The sequence below is a fragment of the Schistocerca nitens genome, chromosome 2 (assembly GCF_023898315.1).
Source record: "Schistocerca nitens isolate TAMUIC-IGC-003100 chromosome 2, iqSchNite1.1, whole genome shotgun sequence".
Taxonomy (NCBI): domain Eukaryota; kingdom Metazoa; phylum Arthropoda; class Insecta; order Orthoptera; family Acrididae; genus Schistocerca; species Schistocerca nitens.
Genome location: NC_064615.1, coordinates 458516336 through 458533973, shown reverse-complemented (window position 1 = coordinate 458533973; position 17638 = coordinate 458516336). Strand labels below are relative to the sequence as shown.

General features: G+C 38.6%; 1 protein-coding gene across 4 annotated transcripts in view; it reads left to right on the top strand.

Moving 5' to 3' along the window:
• Nucleotides 1-17638, top strand: part of LOC126236343 (protein brunelleschi) — a 253243-nt gene that overhangs the window by 208548 nt on the left and 27057 nt on the right. For all 4 annotated transcript variants that reach the window (XM_049945571.1, XM_049945572.1, XM_049945574.1 and 1 more), the window contains 2 exons: nt 9564-9706; nt 15864-16020. In XM_049945571.1, the coding sequence (XP_049801528.1) occupies nt 9564-9706; nt 15864-16020 (300 nt within the window). The remainder of the gene's footprint in view (nt 1-9563; nt 9707-15863; nt 16021-17638) is intronic.

The following is a 17638-nucleotide window of genomic DNA, read 5'->3' as shown; positions in this document are numbered from 1 at the left end:
TATTTTGAAGGGAGACTGCAATGAGGTTGACAAGTTTCTGATGTAAACCAAATTCTTTAAGAATTGACATTAGAGATTCATGATGGATACAGTCATAAGCTTTTTTTAAAATCTACAAAGGTGATCACTAGCTTCTTGTTCCTGACTCTTTGATGTTTCATTATCCATTTGAGACTAATAATTTGATCAGGACAGCTTCATCCTGGACAAAAGCCTCCTTGATATTCGCCTAGTTCACCATCAAACTGTTCATGAATTCTGAAATACAGAACCTCGTAAAAATTTTTATAAGTAATATCCAGCAAGGATAGACTCCTATAATTATTTGGATCCGATCTATCTCCTTTTTTGTGTAGTGGATGGATTATTGCAACATTCCATTCCTCTGATAACTTCTCAGTATTCCAAATCTCAGTAAGGTGTTTGTGTAAGTTCAGAATAGTTTGTACATTTCCATGTCACCAAAGTTCTGCTGCTAGTTGGTTCTCACCTGCTGCTTTATAATTCCGAAGTGAGTTAATCGCTGCTCGTACTTCATCTGGCTGTAGTGGTATAACTCTTTCTAAATGTGTTCCGTTTCTTGGATAGGGGTCAAATTGCAAATGATGTACACATTCCGTACTATTTAGTAACTGTTTGAAATATTTAGCCAATATACCTTTCTGTTTGTATCCTTCATGATAAGAATAGGTGGAGTGTATTTTGACCGGTACTGTTTGAATGTCTGATAGTAATCTCTTGTGTTGTGGTGACGGAAAACATCCTCGATAGATTTTAGCGAGTCCTTATGAAATTGCCTTTTGACCCTTCTAATTTCTTTAGCGGTTGATCATCTAACATTTGTTAATTCCTCCCAGGAGCTTTCAGTTCTCTTTTGTTGGTCATTTAACCAGGCCTTACGTCTATGTTGAATCACTACATCGCATTCCTCATTCCACCAAGCATGTTTCTTGTGTTTCCGTACAGGAGCTACTTCTTCAGCCAAGGTTTTAATTGATTCGCAGTGGCTTCTAGATTGTCACTTAAAGGTATTCTTGATCTCTCATAATATATCTGATTATTAATAATATAACTAGGGTCATATGTACTCATTGTTTCTAACTTTCGAGGTTTGCTTTTTCTTTTATGTGTCAGTTTGATTTTAATTTTTGAAATGTAGTGGTCTAGATCAACATCAACGCCACGCAGCACTTTAACATTATAGATTTCCGTATGGAATTTCTGATCCATGGCCACATGATCTATCTGGAACTCTCCTAGGTGGACGTTACGGCATTTCCATGTCATTAACTTATGTGGTCTTCTCTTATACCTTGTTGTCTTCAAAACCAACTCATTTGTAGTACAAAATTCAATTACCTGTTCCCCGTTCTTGTTTGTAAGTTCATGCACTGACCATTGCCCCATCACACCTCGAAATATCTTCTCTCGTCCTGTCTACGCATTACAGTCTCCAAGCAGAATTTTAATGTTAGTATCCGGTATGGTCCTTACTAGTTGATCAAGTTCATACCAGAATTTTTCTGTTTCATTCTTGTCAGTTCTATTTTTAACATTAGTTGGAGCATGAATATTTATCAGTGTGTATCTTCTGTTTTCCACCTTAATTGTTAACAATGCCATTCTTGAGGAATTGGATGAAAAATCCTCAATGGAATCCAATATTCTATTATGTACCAAGAAACCCACACTGAATTGGGGAACATTTTCTATTACCCTTTCTCCTGGTGGTCCCTTATAAAGTCGATATCCTTTTGATTTGGTCAGGTCCTGGCCAGTATTGTGTAACTCTTGAAGGGCTGCTGTGATAACTATGTTCTCTTGATCTAAGATATCTGTTAAATGTTTCAATTTACCAACTTTCGTTAAAGAATTGGTATTTATTGTTGCAAAATACGAAAATCTTCCTGGATTGTTAAATTTTAGCACCTTCTTATGTGGAATATGTTGCATGTTTGCTTGTTCATTCAGTGAATCACTAGGCACTCTGACTTGCCTTTGTCCTCTATGTGACACCCCACCGTATCCGAATGGTGCCTTCGCCTGGATAATCTTGTCGTGACTGTCCAAACAGGTGGATTCTTTCAATAGAAGACTCATCTTGTTTGTTTGATTGTCTGATCAATGATCAACTGTCTGATGAAGGTCAGGGTTTACAATTCCAGATGTGATCTGGAAAGGTGATGGGTGAATTATGGATGGTAAAAAATGAGATTGATGGGATGTGTGTTTGTGACACAATATTTTATCATACAATGTAAGCTTTCATGGCTGGTACTGACATCACTTAAAACTTCCGGGCCAGTAGGCCATGGTTGACATATGAAACTTTCTCCTAATGTTTCCTCTTTGACTGCAGGAGGCATATTCAGAGGTAACTGCAACCAGAACCCGAGGGAGCGCTGAATATATGGGTATGTAGGGGGCATCACAGTCCATTTCATTACGTTGGCTATGAAATTGTCTCTGGTAGTGCCAACCTTCTTGACTGAAAGTAATGGATCATCTTTCTTATGTTGCAATGTTAACATCCAGATTTTATTTGATTTAATATCTTCCTCTTTTCTGTGAAAATTATTTCTGTGTTTGTAAATCTCAATAGCCTTTCTATACATATGAGCATAGTAGTGCGAAGTTTTTGATATGACATTCTTGTCAGTGTATTTTATTTCATGATCACCCTCTTGGTAAAGAGGTTCTGGTATGACCATTTTATCCGTGTCTCCCAGGGGGTAATTCCTCTTGTGTTCAACCAGAAGGATATTAAAACTTCTTTTTATGGTACCTACACAAACTCAACCACAACTACAAGGAATTTCGGGTACACACGGTGTAACTAAAGGATGTCCTATACCTTTTGCTGATCTTAAACATTCTTTTACTTTCCTGGTGGGTCTCAAGGTTGTTTCCACACCATACTTGCTTAACACTTTCCCAATTTGACCTGTAATCACACTGATGAATAGAAGGAAACTTTCCCTGTGAGTGGATGTTGTTCCTTGTCAATCCTGATTCTCTCCCTTGGCCAAAGTTATTGGAATAACCATTCTTTTTGAAGTTCATGGTAGATGTTCAAGCGCATCTTTTAAATAAGTCAGTCCATAAATTTTGTTTGCTCTGCCCACCAAGGTTTTAATTGCACCTCATTTTGTATGGGGTGTTGGTTAGGATCTTTGTGCAAGTAACAGTCAGCATGCGTAGCTTTTCTGTGTACCCTATGGTCCAACGTCCCTTCCCTCACTTGATAACAGATACATCCAAGAAATTCATTTGGCCATTATTCTCCATCTGTGTAGTAAATTGTGTTTTTGGATTGATACTGTTGAGATATATCAGCGAGGCATCCAATTCCTCTACATCATGTGTCCATACTTTGAAAGTATAATTGACTTAGCAGTACCAACGGGCTGGTCTTTCTCTTGCAGGCTGCAGTGCCTTTTGTTAAATTTCTCTATAAACAAATTGGCCACAGCTTGACTAAGAGGACTTGCCATAGTCACCCCACCAATGTGTTCATAAATGTTGTTGAAAATGAAATGAGTGCACGGCATCATTGGCTGGTAGGCCCCATCTGGGGAAGTTCGGCTGCCAAGTGAAAGTCTTATTTCAGTTAACACCACATTGGGTGACTTGCGCACCAGTGATGAGGATGAAATGAGGAGGAGGACAACATAACACCCAGTCCCTAAGTGGAGAAAACATCCAACCCAGCCGGGAGTCGAACCCGGGCCTGCTTGCGTGGTAGGCGAGCATGTTACCACCCAGCTAAGCAGGTGGACTTGTTACTGAAAATAGGTCATCATGAGGCAGTGAAAAATATACTCTGTACATGAGATAGCTTTCTTCACTGGCTTCGTGGTGAATAATGACAAAACATCAAAACTAAAATGGATATCCCCTTGGCCCATGTACCTTTCTCTTAATTTGTCAGTGAAATGATATGAATCATGATCGATTATTTTCAGCCGAAAATGTTGGCACTACCAGAGATAATCTCATAACCGATATCACGTGATGGGCTGTGGTGCCCCTTACACTTCTCGTATATTCAGCGCTCCCTAGAGTCCAGGTTGCAGTTCATCGTTTCACCTCTGTCAGAGAGGAAATGTTAGAAGAAAGTTTTATACATCGACCACATCCTATTACCCCAGAAGTTTTAAATAATGACAATATTTAATGTTTCCCCACATGAATTTACTCTTACTCTTGTCATTTTATTTGCCAATGTGACCCTCTGTTTTCTGTTGTTAAGATTTGACTCCATCCACACATGATGTTTAGTTTCCCTAGTAGAATTTTATGATCTACAGAGAGTGTGTTGGTGAGATTGCAGGAAAAGCCAGCAGGGTAAATTTTCATGTGTAGTTTTACTAGAAATGAATTTTTGATATTATTATTGCATTATCAGTCGAGAAGTTGCGACAAAACCTACACACAGCTGTTATTAAAAAGTTATTCTTAGAAAATTGGATCAGTATCCTGTTTTAAGCTAATGTATCAAAAAACTTTTGAGAACAAAGGAAGGAGTGAGATCAGTCTATAACGAGAGATAAGTTGCTTAACTCCACTTTTGTATGATGGTGTTATTGCTCCATACTTCAGTCTTTCGTGAAATACTCCATGACTCATTGACTGACTATAAAGGTGACTCAAGGGTGGCAAACCCAAGTCAGCAGAAGATTTTAGTACTTTGGCTGAAACCCATCAAAGCCAGAAGAGTTATTACTTACTATCATTTGTCTCGCTGAGTTCATTTTTTTCACGTCTAATAAAGTACCAAATTGTACTTGTCTTGTTCCTGGAATTTTGAATTTTTTGTTTGGATGAGACATGGTTTTTGCCGTTTTGATAATACACTGTGATATTTATAACATTTTTACACAATGTTAGAACACTAATTAAAAATAATAACTGAATGTGTTTAGAAGAGAACAAAAATAGCAGCTCTTTCAGAAATAATGCAAAGCAGTAGAGCTAAAATTGAGATGAAAAGGAAGATTCGATGTGGGGGACTGTAGCTGCAAAACCTTACAATGACAGAGTGGCAGAAATAGCAATGTAAAGGACAGGTATTTGAGAATTTCAGCCATTGCTGGAAGCAGAATGTGAAAATATCATCTAAATAGCCGTGTAGCAAAAAGCATGAAGTTCTGCAAATAGTATGATAAAAAATTAGAAATCGAAAGTCCACAAAAGAGAGAGAAATATCTGTCAGAGCCTGCACCAGATGTGAAAATTTGCAGGATTGGTGAGCGGTTAGAGAATTGAATAAATACATCTGTGTGCTGTTTTTGCCTTCACATTTGAATTGAAAATCCAAAAATCTCTCATGTGAAATGCCCCAAGATTCTTTGATTTTTTTTTTCTTTCTGATTGCAGACTGTCATTATCTGTTGTGCCTTAAATAAGGTGCTGCTAAAAACACATGACTTATGAACTGTTCTTCTTTGCACTCAGTACATTCCTTTAACTTGAATAACCAACTGCAGGCTATGGATCCATTTTCTGGTATCACATCCCACCAAAGACTAAAGCATTGATTTGTGCCAACCAAGCAAAGCAGCTCAGTGGTTAAGGAATCTGGTTAAGGAATCCACATTTCAAAATAACAAGGTTCAAATCTTTATCTGACCATCCTGATTTTGATGTATCATGGTTTTCCTAAATCGGTGAAGGTGAATACAGGAATAGCTCCTTGCAAAAAAGCGTGACTGCTTTCCTATCTGATCTGTCTTAAATGGTCTTGTTGTAGATGGGATGTTGAAACCTGATCTTTCTTCACCATGACACACAGCTATCATCGTGCTGAAGGCTTAGCTTTGCTCTGTCTGCTTTAATATACTGCCTCAACATACTTACGAAATTTTGTGATTAGCATGTAAGGCGATCAGTACTCAGTTATGGACATTTACCGACAGCTTTTCATTACTTGGGATGAAGTGTATAATGGAGACCACAGGTATCATATTTAATGTGTTGCCAGGATAGCTCTGCTTGCTGTGCGTGCCCCATTTGAAAAGCTCCATATGTCCATCAGGTCATTCTAGAAAGCATGCTCCCCAGGAAATTGTTCATACTTGACAGAGTTCATGTTTGATGAAGCTGGGTTGCATGATTCGGGGATTGGGGAACTATGTTAGTCCTCTTTAACAGGAAGCTGTGGGCATGATTCAGTTTCAGTGTTATGTGATGTTAGAAGGTGTTCTATAGGGCAGTTGGCTACTGAAATGAGCCATTCAGTAGCAGGCAACCTCAAGGTTATTTGTCACTCTTCAGTTGCATAAGGATTATTTAGGTACTTGGCGCTCTACTGAGATGACTGTATTTTCCAGAATTTTTATTTAAGTGAAAGTAGATCAATTTTTCAAAACCAAAAACGTCCCAGTCATTTGAATGGATCACTAGTTAAAAGGAACACTCAGATCTCAACAGGCTACTCCTCCAGAGAAATCAAACTGTGCAAAAGTCATGTGCTCATTCCCATAATTTTGTGTGTTTTCCTCTGGTGATCATTTAGTATGGAGCTGAAATTACTGTGTTTCAGGAAGAACAGAAGATTTGGAAATTTGTGTTCCCAACTGAGTACCTTATACTAAAACAAAGAAATTAAACATTCACTGTATAGCATAGATTTTGAGATAGTGTCATTATTCTCTCCTAGATTTTCCATGCCTTGAAATTAAACAAACAGCTGCAGCAATCCAAATTTATTATATCCTTCTAAAACTAAAAACTAAACAGGCCGTGAAGACCCAACAGTACCAATCGGCCACTGTGTCATCCCCAGCCCACAGTGTCACTGGATCCAGATATGGAGGGGCATGAGATAAGCACACTGTTCTCCCAGCTGTATATCGGTTTTCAAGACAAGAGCTGCTACTTCTCAGTCAAATAGCTCCTTAGTTTGCCTCACAAGGGTTGAGTGCACCCTGGTAGTCAACAGCGCTCGGCAGATCAGATGGTCACCCTTTGAAGTGCTAGCCCAGCCCAACACCGCTTAACTTCGGTGATCTGACAGGAATTGGTGTTACTACTGTGGCAAGGTGATTGGCACTACATCCTTCACCTCCATAGTTTAAAAAAAAAGTTTCATCAGAGGCAGTTAAAAAAAAAGTTTCTTCAGAGGCAGTATGTCAGATCAGGTGCCAACCACCAGCATAATTACAAACTTCTACCAGTGCACTTGTAATGCTGCTTTTGCTTCTATGTCAGTAGCCTGCTGATCAGCCCCACACAACAATGAAACTACCATCAAGCCGCGTGCAATGTCACAACAGGAAGCAGTCCAAAATGTGTACCACATATATGCAAAAATAAAGATGTTGCATTATCATAAACATTGAATTATGAACATACCACGATTGCTTAATCTGAATCCTATGTTGTACAACACAACTTAGAGCCAATATTCTTGGATAGCTACACCAATGGGGTTTCATCATTAGTCATCTGTCTGTGTTCATATGATCCTTTCTGTTAAGAATGTTGTCTCTCAATAAAGTTTAAGTTTGTTTCTCTATGATTGCCATTCAAACAATAATGTTCATGGAAAGGAGTGCTTCTAATGTATGGATGCCTTTTTTGTTTATGCTCACAAAGAGATGTGAGTTGAAGAAAATAGCTAAATATTTTCTACAAATAAATGCATGTTTGTCAGTTTTAACAATTTTCACCTGTCATTAGTTTACTTGGTCTGCAAATTAAGGGTAGCAGTCTGTTTTTAAATTTCGTGATAGTTTGTGGCCTAATATTTGACTTGAAACTGTAATGGAAACCTCACAAAGGGGATTTGCAGTCAAGATATTTAAAGGCACTGGACATTTTAAAGTTTTATCTGATTTTGTATTATGTGCTGTTTTAAGTTTTACATATTCATATTTTAAGTTTTACATATTCATTTCGCAACCAGTTTAGCAAGAATGCTATCAAGGTGGACGTTGAGCATCCTCATTCAATTTATCATTATAATCCTTGCTGTCTGTAGACTAATTTCTTCTGTGGTTTTTTCAGTTATTTATCACTATTACTATTTTATATTACATCTTAAGGTAATGGGTTTAGATTTTTCTTTGGCAGCGCCTTTACTTAAGGTGTAATATACTGCCTGTGAGTACACTTTTGCGGTGATACACCAGTAGTGTCCATATCATATATGTTATTTACTGCAAACTGGCTGCTTTTTCATTTTCTGTAACTGTAAAATTAATGTTGTACCTTGTCTGGTATCCCCATCAAGATCTTTCTTTACCCTTGTCCTCACTATAGGAGGATACCTGACATCCTGGGGTCTGAGTGACCTCCCTTCCTTTTTAATCATTCCCAACTTCTATCCCTCTCTCCTCCCTGATGAAGAAACTAATAGTTCTGAAAGCTAGGACAGTTTCATCATTTTTCTTAAATATGTGTCTGTTGCCAGTACTATACATTTTGCCTTCTGAAGTTCAATATGGCCAACAGTTCTCTCTCATATTTTACAAGGGCTTGCTGTAAAGTAATGCCTCTGAATTTTTTATGTGGAAAGCATTAAAGCTTTTCAAATAAATAAATGTTATTAACATTCTACATCTTTATTCTTCATGTCTACATATTTGCAGCCCTCAGCCACTAGAGGGTGCCAAATTGTAGTATGTAATGTAACTATGTTGGTACGTGAGAAACGGTGTGCTGTCATCGAGTTTCAAAGTTGAAGAGTTTGTCCACAAATGGAGCACCCTCTCCTTCAGCATGACAATGCCAGACCACACATGAGCATTGTGACATCTGCAACAATCAACTGCCTTGGGTTCACTGTCATTGATCGTCTTCTATGTGGTTCAAACTTGGTCCCATACAATTATTATGTGAACTCCTTCGAGGACTTCACTTTCATAATGATCAAGTGGTACAGGCAGAGGTAAGGTTGTGGCTCCTTCAACGAAGTCAAGCATTCTACAGTGATGGTATAAACAAACTAGTGTCTCATTTGGAGCAACGTATTCATCACCAGAATGACTACATTGAGAAATAAATCTGTGGACATGAAGAATGTTGATATAGAATGTTAATAATGTTTAGTTTTATTTAAAAAGCTTTAAGAGTTTTCATATAAAAAATTTGGAGGCATTACTTTTCAGCATGCCATCTTATTAGGTTTTTTGACTGAATTTTCCTTTTGATGTAAAACTAATGTCTGATTTATATAATTAAGTAATTATTATGCTTTCTGTCCACCTGCTTAGCTGAGTGGTAACAGCTTGCCTACCATGCAGTGGGTCCAGGTTCGATTCATGACCAGGTTGGAGATTGTCTCCGCTTGTGGACTGGGTGTTGTGTTGTCCTCATCATCATTTCATCATCACTGACACGCAAGTCACTCAATGTGGCATCACCTGAAATAAGACTTGCAACCCAGCATCTGAACTTCCCTGGATGGAGCCTCCCGGCCATCATTGCCATACAATCATTTTTATTATTTTGTTTTTTTTTTTTTTTTTTTTTGCAGCCCATTCTCAACATTAATGCTAAATCTTTGTAGATAGCTGCATTAAACTCCGTGGTTGATTGCATTATATTTTTATTTGTAGGTTCTTGAAGGTCAGCTGAAGTTGCGCTATTCTGGGGGTCCTGGGCTGACAGATGGATATTGCCGTATGTGTGCTGTAGCTATCACTATAGAAATGCTGCCATCCATCTACATCACTAACTGGGATGTGCTTCCTGCAGAAACGTAAGTACTTCATTGTTGATCGTTGGTGCACTATTTTGCATTGAAATTCATGCAAGAGATGTGAATACATTCTTCAAAGAACTGAGGGAAAAAAAAAAAAACCTTAATTCTTTCTTATTTCACTTCATGTTTAATCTTGCAACTACATTAGTTGTAAAGTTTTGGGACGGTATTGTATGGTACCTGTTCTTAATATCAAGAAGAAGAGAGTGGTAATACACAGGGCTCAGTAGTAAATACGAACTGGTGCTATTATTCCTCATTTATGTGCCAAGAAAATCGAAAATGTGGAATGGTCCAAATGAACGAAGAGAGACATATATTTGTAAAATAATGTATAACCCCCTTGTGATCATCCCACACCTCCAATCGCCTATCTGATTCACGATCTTTGATTTACTATTTTATGCCCTTGAGAAATTATTTTGTTTCCCAAATATTCCCAATATTCCTCATACCAAAAATTTCCTTGGTTATGATTTTAAACTACAGTAATTGTACCCCAAATTGTTACTGTTGTAGGAGCATGCAAAAACTATTTTCCAGTCATTCACTGTGTATAAAGATGTCTGTGTAATATTGTTGATTTCCTTAGGTTCCTCTTATGTAACCTGACAGTTAGTTAGCTGTTGGCCAGTTAGTTAGCTGTTGGCCAATCATTTACTTTCAAGACAATTTCAGTATTACAAACATACTTCCTAACACAAAGGTTACCGAGCGAAGTGGCGTAGTGGTTAGACACTGGACTCGCATTCGGGAGGACGATGGTTCAATCCCGCGTCCGGCCATCCTGATTTAGGTTTTCCGTGATTTCCCTAAATTGCTCCAGGCAAATGCCGGGATGGTTCCTTTCAAAGGGCACGGCCGAATTCCTTCCCCGTCCTTCCCTAACCCGATGAGACCGATGACCTCGCTGTCTGGTCTCCTTCCCCAAAACACCCCCCCCCCCCCAACACAAAGGTTAAATTTTAATGAAGAACAGCAGCTCATTCTTGGAGGTGACCTACAATGGGGGCAGATGTCAGTATTGCTTTTTATGATTTGACATTATTTCCACATTCTTTAAAAATTTAGTCACAATCAGATAGTCATTGTATGCTACAGAATGCATGTATCAATAAATATGCCCAAAAAGTGATTGCCCTTTCATTCATGACCTGTTCTAGATGAGCTACAAGAAAGTATAAGGTCTGCATAACTATGATACGGTACTGTCACACAGAGTAACAATAAAATCAAAGCCTGTCGACAGGACACTTTCAGTTCTATTCTTGCAGATTTCACTATAGGCACTTTGCAGGACAATAATGCTAGTTATCAATCATCCAAATGTGTGTGCTGCCATTTAATAATCATATCATAATACCTGAAGATAGAAGTACTTAAGGACATAGCTGGTACTTAGAAATCGGTCAAAAACTTATTCAACAGACTTTAATAATGGAGATTGCAGCTTCTCAAGTGCTCATCAAACTGCAAAACGAGACATTCTTTGAGGAAAGAAACTGGGCAAGTTGTTGCAGTTGATCCACATTCGAGAGAATCAGTGGTCAGTTCCATGTCAGATAATTCAGATTTAGGTTTTCCTTCAATTCTCCAACTTGCTTCAAGAAAATGTTAGAATCGTTCTGTTTCCAGGGACACAACCAAGTTCCTTCCTCATATTTCCCTAATTTGAGCTTGTGCTCTATCATTGATGATCTCGTCATGGACAGGGTGCTAAACTCCAATCCTGCCTCCTTCTTTCTTAACTGGCAGAATATGACAGAGACTTAGTGGCACAGTGACATGGACATGTTGTGTCATGCAGGGATGTAATGAATGAAAAAAAGTTTCAAGTGGAATGGGAGAGAGATTTTGGGATCAATCTCAAAAAATAGTTCACATTAATGGTGGCTCCACATGAAGAACCCAATTTACTATTTTAAATGCTATCAGTTCATTCACATGTCATTGATATCTAAGGAAGACAGCTGGTGGACAATGCGGTCTAGCCATTCACATAGGAACTGTTTATCTCTGCAAGCTTGTGCCAGTTACTCTGTGAACTATCATCTCTGAAACAATGTATATCCTGAACAGAGAAATTTATGGGAACTTATATTATGAGCTGAAGCAAAAAATTATGTAAGGCAATATAACATTTTTCATTTCCAATACAATTTGTTGTGGCACTTGGCCAGATTGATGCAGTATTGTAAATGCAGACTAGCTGCAATTTTCATTTGTTATCAAACCTGATACCTATTCATGTCAGCTAGCAAATCCTCGGGTAGTAACATCATTGAGTTTGCCAAACATTTCCAACAGATAGATAAAGAGAAATTCATCATTATGCCCACAGTTCCGCAGTTTTAACTATTACTACTGAAAGACATGTGGAGATAAAAAGCCAGAGCCCTGGGAGAATGGGCCCAAAGCCATCACATTCTGCAATACTCATTTGGTCTGAAATATGATAACCCTGCTTAGATACTACGGATCAACTATATAAATCACACAACCATCCTTCCCTAATCTTAACGGGAAGCAAAGAGGGAGAGTAAACAATTGTCACATTGATACTCTGTTCCTGATATTGAAATGTGACGGAAAATGTTTGCCATTAATGCGTAGTTGTTGGGACTTCTACCACATCGATTATGTTTTTGGTTGATGTTAGACAAGATTGTAAACATTCAGACATCAAGTGCCTATATCTCTCACATTACAAAGTTCGAAACTAAGAGCTTATCTTACATATTCACTCTTCTTCTCCACCCATCCATCTCAAAGACAGCTTTAACTCTTTCATTTAGTCTGCTGTCTGCCATGTGCACATAATTTTCAAGTGGTGCATACATGTATGACTGTAGCAGTCTGTCATTGTGGTTGAGAACAATTTAAACAGTGAAAAATACAGAATGGAGTAAGGCAATATTATGAAAAGGATAGTTGCTGCTCACCATAAAGCAGAGATGCTGAGTCACAGCGCAAGACCAAAGTCTCTGTCTGATGAGGCCAGACTGTGAGCAGCAGTGCATGATAGCAGAAGAAATGTGGATGCTGGAGGTAAGGACGAGGCTGGGGCATGGTGGGGGCAGGGAGGGGGAGATATAGGAGGGTAGATGTGGGGGGCGGTAGAGTACTGCTCATGGGAACATACAACGAAAAGGTGGGTAGAGGGTAGAGCGCCCACGTGCAGTTGAGAGGTTAGATGTTGGGTGGGGAGGGGCTGGGGGAGGAAGCAGAAAAGGAGAGAAGTAAAAAGACTGAGTCGTTGGTGGAATGGAGGACTGTGTAGTGCTGTAATGAGAACAGGGAAGGGAATAAAGGGGTAAAGGAGAATGACTGATGAAAGTTGAGGACAGGAAGGTTATGGGGACGTGGGGTACATTGTAAGGTGGTTTCCCCCTGTGCAATTCAGAAAAGCTGATGTTAGTGGGAAGCTTCTAGATGGCACAGGATGTGAAGCAGTCATTGAAATTAAGAACATTGTGTTAGACAGTGTGCTCAGCAACTGGGTGGGCCATCTGTTTCTTGGCCCCAGTTTGTTGGTGACCATTCATGAGGACAGACAGCTTGTTGGTTGTCGTGCCCACATAGAATGCAGCACAGTGGTTGTAGCTTAGCTTGTAGATCACATAATTGGTTTCACAGATAGCCCTTTGATGGGAAACGTGATGCTTGTGACCGGATAGCGGTAGGTGGTGGTGGGAGGATGTATGGGATGCATATCTAGGTCAATTATGGGATATGGGCCATAAGGAAAGGGATTTTCCTTGTCAGTTTTGTAAGTTGCTATAATTTCACTTTCAAGAAGAGTTGAAAGCAACCTCATTTCCTGCTTGCCCTGCCTCATGAGAGCAAGAGTTTTATCTGTTGACATAAATCGACCTCACTGGTTTTAAGTTTTTTTGATAAAGCAGACAGCTTTTCATGGGTTTTCCTTGTAGTACTACAAGCTTTAGTTACTATGTCATGCATATAAGAAAATAATGCCAGGATAGTATACTAACTGACAATGTACAGTGTATGACTTTACCAAGGAAGTGCTGTAATAAAGGAAGAACAATGCTTCAAGGTATCCCAACACTTATCCAAAATCCATTCATTTCTTATGACTGTTGCTGCACCCACATAAATAATAAAGTCAAGAATATATTCAGTTTCACAGTCACATGACACAAAAAACTTCATGCCAAATCTATGGTATTTGGATGGAATGTACTGTTTGAAGAGGACATGGCCTTTGTAGAAAATTAAACTTCCATCAGTGCACAAATTTTTAACATAATGGAAAGCATTTGGAAATGCTTTTCTTGGACGACCCACAACTCGCCTAATTTTCCAGATTTTGTCATCTCCAGGGTCCTCATTGTCATCAACAAAGTGGAACATTCTTTGTAACAGAAGATACTTCTCTTGGCATGATTTGTGTAAACATTGCCATAGACTGTACTGGATTACTGGTCCAATAAGAGTTTCATTTTTTCTCACTTAAGGCATCAGAAAATATATGGTGTGGAAGCAATAAATTTTATTGCTTTTTGTGTTTTTTCCAGTGTTCCAGTCTTAGATGTTTCACTGGCATTGTTGCAGACATGCTCATAAGTGACATTACTTTACAGTTTCTTGACTAAAAAAAGAAATTTGAAAGTAGTCATATACAGTAGATGAATCATCTAAACGGAAAATTTTGCAGTCCAAATCAGAGTCTTTCCGTCTAAAACCATGTATTTTGTTTATTTTAGCATATTTGTCAGTCTATTCTTTGAAATCTGTGGTAAAGCGATGGTACATCAAAATCTAGATCTTTATTTAGGGGCTCAGCATTTGCTGGCTCACTAATATTTTGAATATTTGTGAAGACTGATTCTTGCATCATTATCTATCCAACCATAATCAGCTGGATAGGGAATGATTAAGTCCTTGTCTACACTTTCATTTAGAAGACTTAGCGTCTCATCTGCTGTAAACAGATGGTAACGTAGTGTAATTTTATTTGATAATGCGTAATGTGCAGCACACAATCTAAGTAATTTTACAATACCAGTGATCTCTAAAGATAATTAAACACCCAATAAATAGTTTGGGTAATTCTCAGTACTCCAACAATTGGGCCACATACTTGTGCAACAATCATCTCTGACTCGCTGGTCGGGTAAGAGGTTTTATATGTAACTATACGATTGTAGCTCGAAACTGCTGCAGATGTTTTTCATAGCAAGTTGCATATATACACCGAGAGCATTGAAATGGTTAGCATATATATACATCTGGACCAGTGAAAGGTTTAATGAACAAATGTGTTGTAGGGTCCATTTCATCTAACAGGGATTGAGTGCTTGGTAGCCTCATTCTGTACCTGTATAATCCTGTCTACTGAGTGTGAAGCAAACCACATACTTCAACCCTGCTTTTGCACAGTTATGCTCTTGTTCTGCTCTCTTGAACTTGCAGGTATTGCTATGTGGGATGTGGTTGATTACTTACTCTTCTTGAGATCACTTCATGTATGCAGATTTAGATTTTCCCAAATAATTTAAGCAAATACCAGGGAGATTCTATCGAAAAGAACAAGGCTAATTTTTCTTTCCCATCCTTGTCCTGTCTGAGTCAGTACTTTGTCTCTGCTGATCTCATTGTCAAAAACTTGCTGATCTTCATTCTTTGTTGCATCTGCCAGACATAGCAATGTCTGAGAAACAGTTGCCATAATGAATGCTTGGAAAGGGAAGCAGGATACAATAAAGCAAGCTGGCTGCTTTTAATATTAACATAACATCCTTGAGTAAGTATATGATCCACTGTGACGCTATTTTGTAGTTATCGGGATACCTCCAAAAAGAGAGATGGGTCAATCACTAATGGAGAAAGAATGTCACACTTTCTTTCACAGTTTTACAGTAACTGTTTAGAGAGAAAGAGAGAGAGAGAGAGAGAGAGAGAGAGAGAGAGAAACATTACATAATCAGTATTAGTAACATTGTGATGCAAAACATCACTTCCCATTTCTCTGATATGATGGAAAACCGGAAGAGATCCAATTTATGCACACGGCAAGTAAGTAAATGTAATTTAAAATTTTGTAGTATGTTGTTGTTTTAGGATTGTTCGTATTAGACAATACCCTCCCAGCAGTATACAGTCTTACATTTTTTCCCTCTCTTTTCAGGAGTGCACAGTTTTATTTAGTTCTTGATGTGGCGAACAGCACAGGATATGAAATGGAGTTGCAGTATACGTCTTCAAAATGTATACTCATAGAAGCTAGTGAATCTTGTAGGATACCCGTACCTGTCAACCGTTGCCCTCTTTCAAAACTTGCTAAGGTCTGTATGCTTTTGCAATGATTTATGTTCATATTTTATTTGTAATAGATCAAAAAGTCTATTAAAGTAAATTATCTTTTATTGAACTGTATTGTATTTACTCATGCACAAAACATTATTGTTTTTTCACCATGTTATTTACTTTTACTGTTCCTGAACAACTTCCCATGTTACGAGAGGAAATAGTTTCAATGTGAAAAAAATGAGAGCCCTTTTGTGAATTGGTCAGACACAAGTAGTCTGAATGTGGTGTAGAGCATTTAGTATTAACAGTTTAGTCCGATCCACCATTCTTCAGAATAGAATTTCATAAGTAAGACATTGTACATAAAACTGGTTGCCAAAAAGCTTACAGATGAGTAAGATGAGAGTATAGTTGTAGGTATTTTACTATTGTTCCTGAATATCTTTTAAGAATAGTTTTTGTTTGATGAATGTTTCTGGAAAGCAGCATAGATGATCCGAAATGCCTGATTCTTTAGTATTTAGAAGGCTTAATGATTTTTTTCTTAAATAACAAATTGTTAAGCCATTTTTTTAGCATTTCCCTCCCCCCACTCCCTCTCATGGTGAGACATCTTCTGCATTGTGGCATGATCATCTTAATTGTACTAATCAACTGACACTTGCTGTGAGTGATTACAAATAACACTGCGAAAAACTGTTGATGGAAATTTTATAAAAGGCTAGATCACTCTTGGTATCAATCACAACTTAATCAGTTACATGTATGCTTGTATAAGATCCATCAGCAAACAAACACTACACCGTGAGAGTCCCCAACCAACATAATACTGATATACGTTGGGAAGTGAAATTTAATGTTCAGTAGTAAAAACAAAACCAGAAGCATATTTATTCACAATTAGTCATCAAGGGCTATCCCATGTGGTATGCTTCTCGTAGCTCTGTCAGGTCGCTTTGAATTAATTGAAATTGGGCGAGCAACAGCTGCAAGTTCTTCCTCATCTCTGCTCATTTCAATATTTAATGAAGGTACTAACCCCCTCCTTCACCCACCCCTCTCCTTTAACCAACCCTTAAAAGTAAAGTCTATGACGCTCATCCCACAAATGTGGTCCTGCCCTGACTGCAGGTAGAGTGAATCCTTTTGTTCATGGCAGCACTAGGAGAAGGTGGAGGGTGGTGAGCCCTCGCCCAGGCCACCTTTCATCCCCCAGGAAAGACACACACTACTCAGTCTTATAGCAAACATAGTGGACCTGTGACCATCCTGGAGGGACTGCAACAAGGAAAGATCCCTGCTGCTACCTGAGATTGAATGTGGGACCCCTGGAGCTGGATCTACTGCTCTTACCTGCTAGATCTCCCCAGCCATCTTCACCAGCTCTAGCAATTGCAAATATCCTAGTGATATCTGAAACATCATCAGACTGGTAATGCCTCCAGAGGCTCCTGTACTTTAGAAGCTGGTGCCTTTTTGTCAGTGCTGTGTAGGTCAAATGTCACTGAGGATGGTGTGAGGAACTGAAGTCAGTGTTGTCTGGGGTGATGTGATGGGCCACCTCTATCAGTATCTGCCTGTCATCCTGTAGTTCCTCTAATTGTGGTGTAAGCAGTGCAGAGCAGTTTTTGTGGAAATAGTAGCAGTGAATAT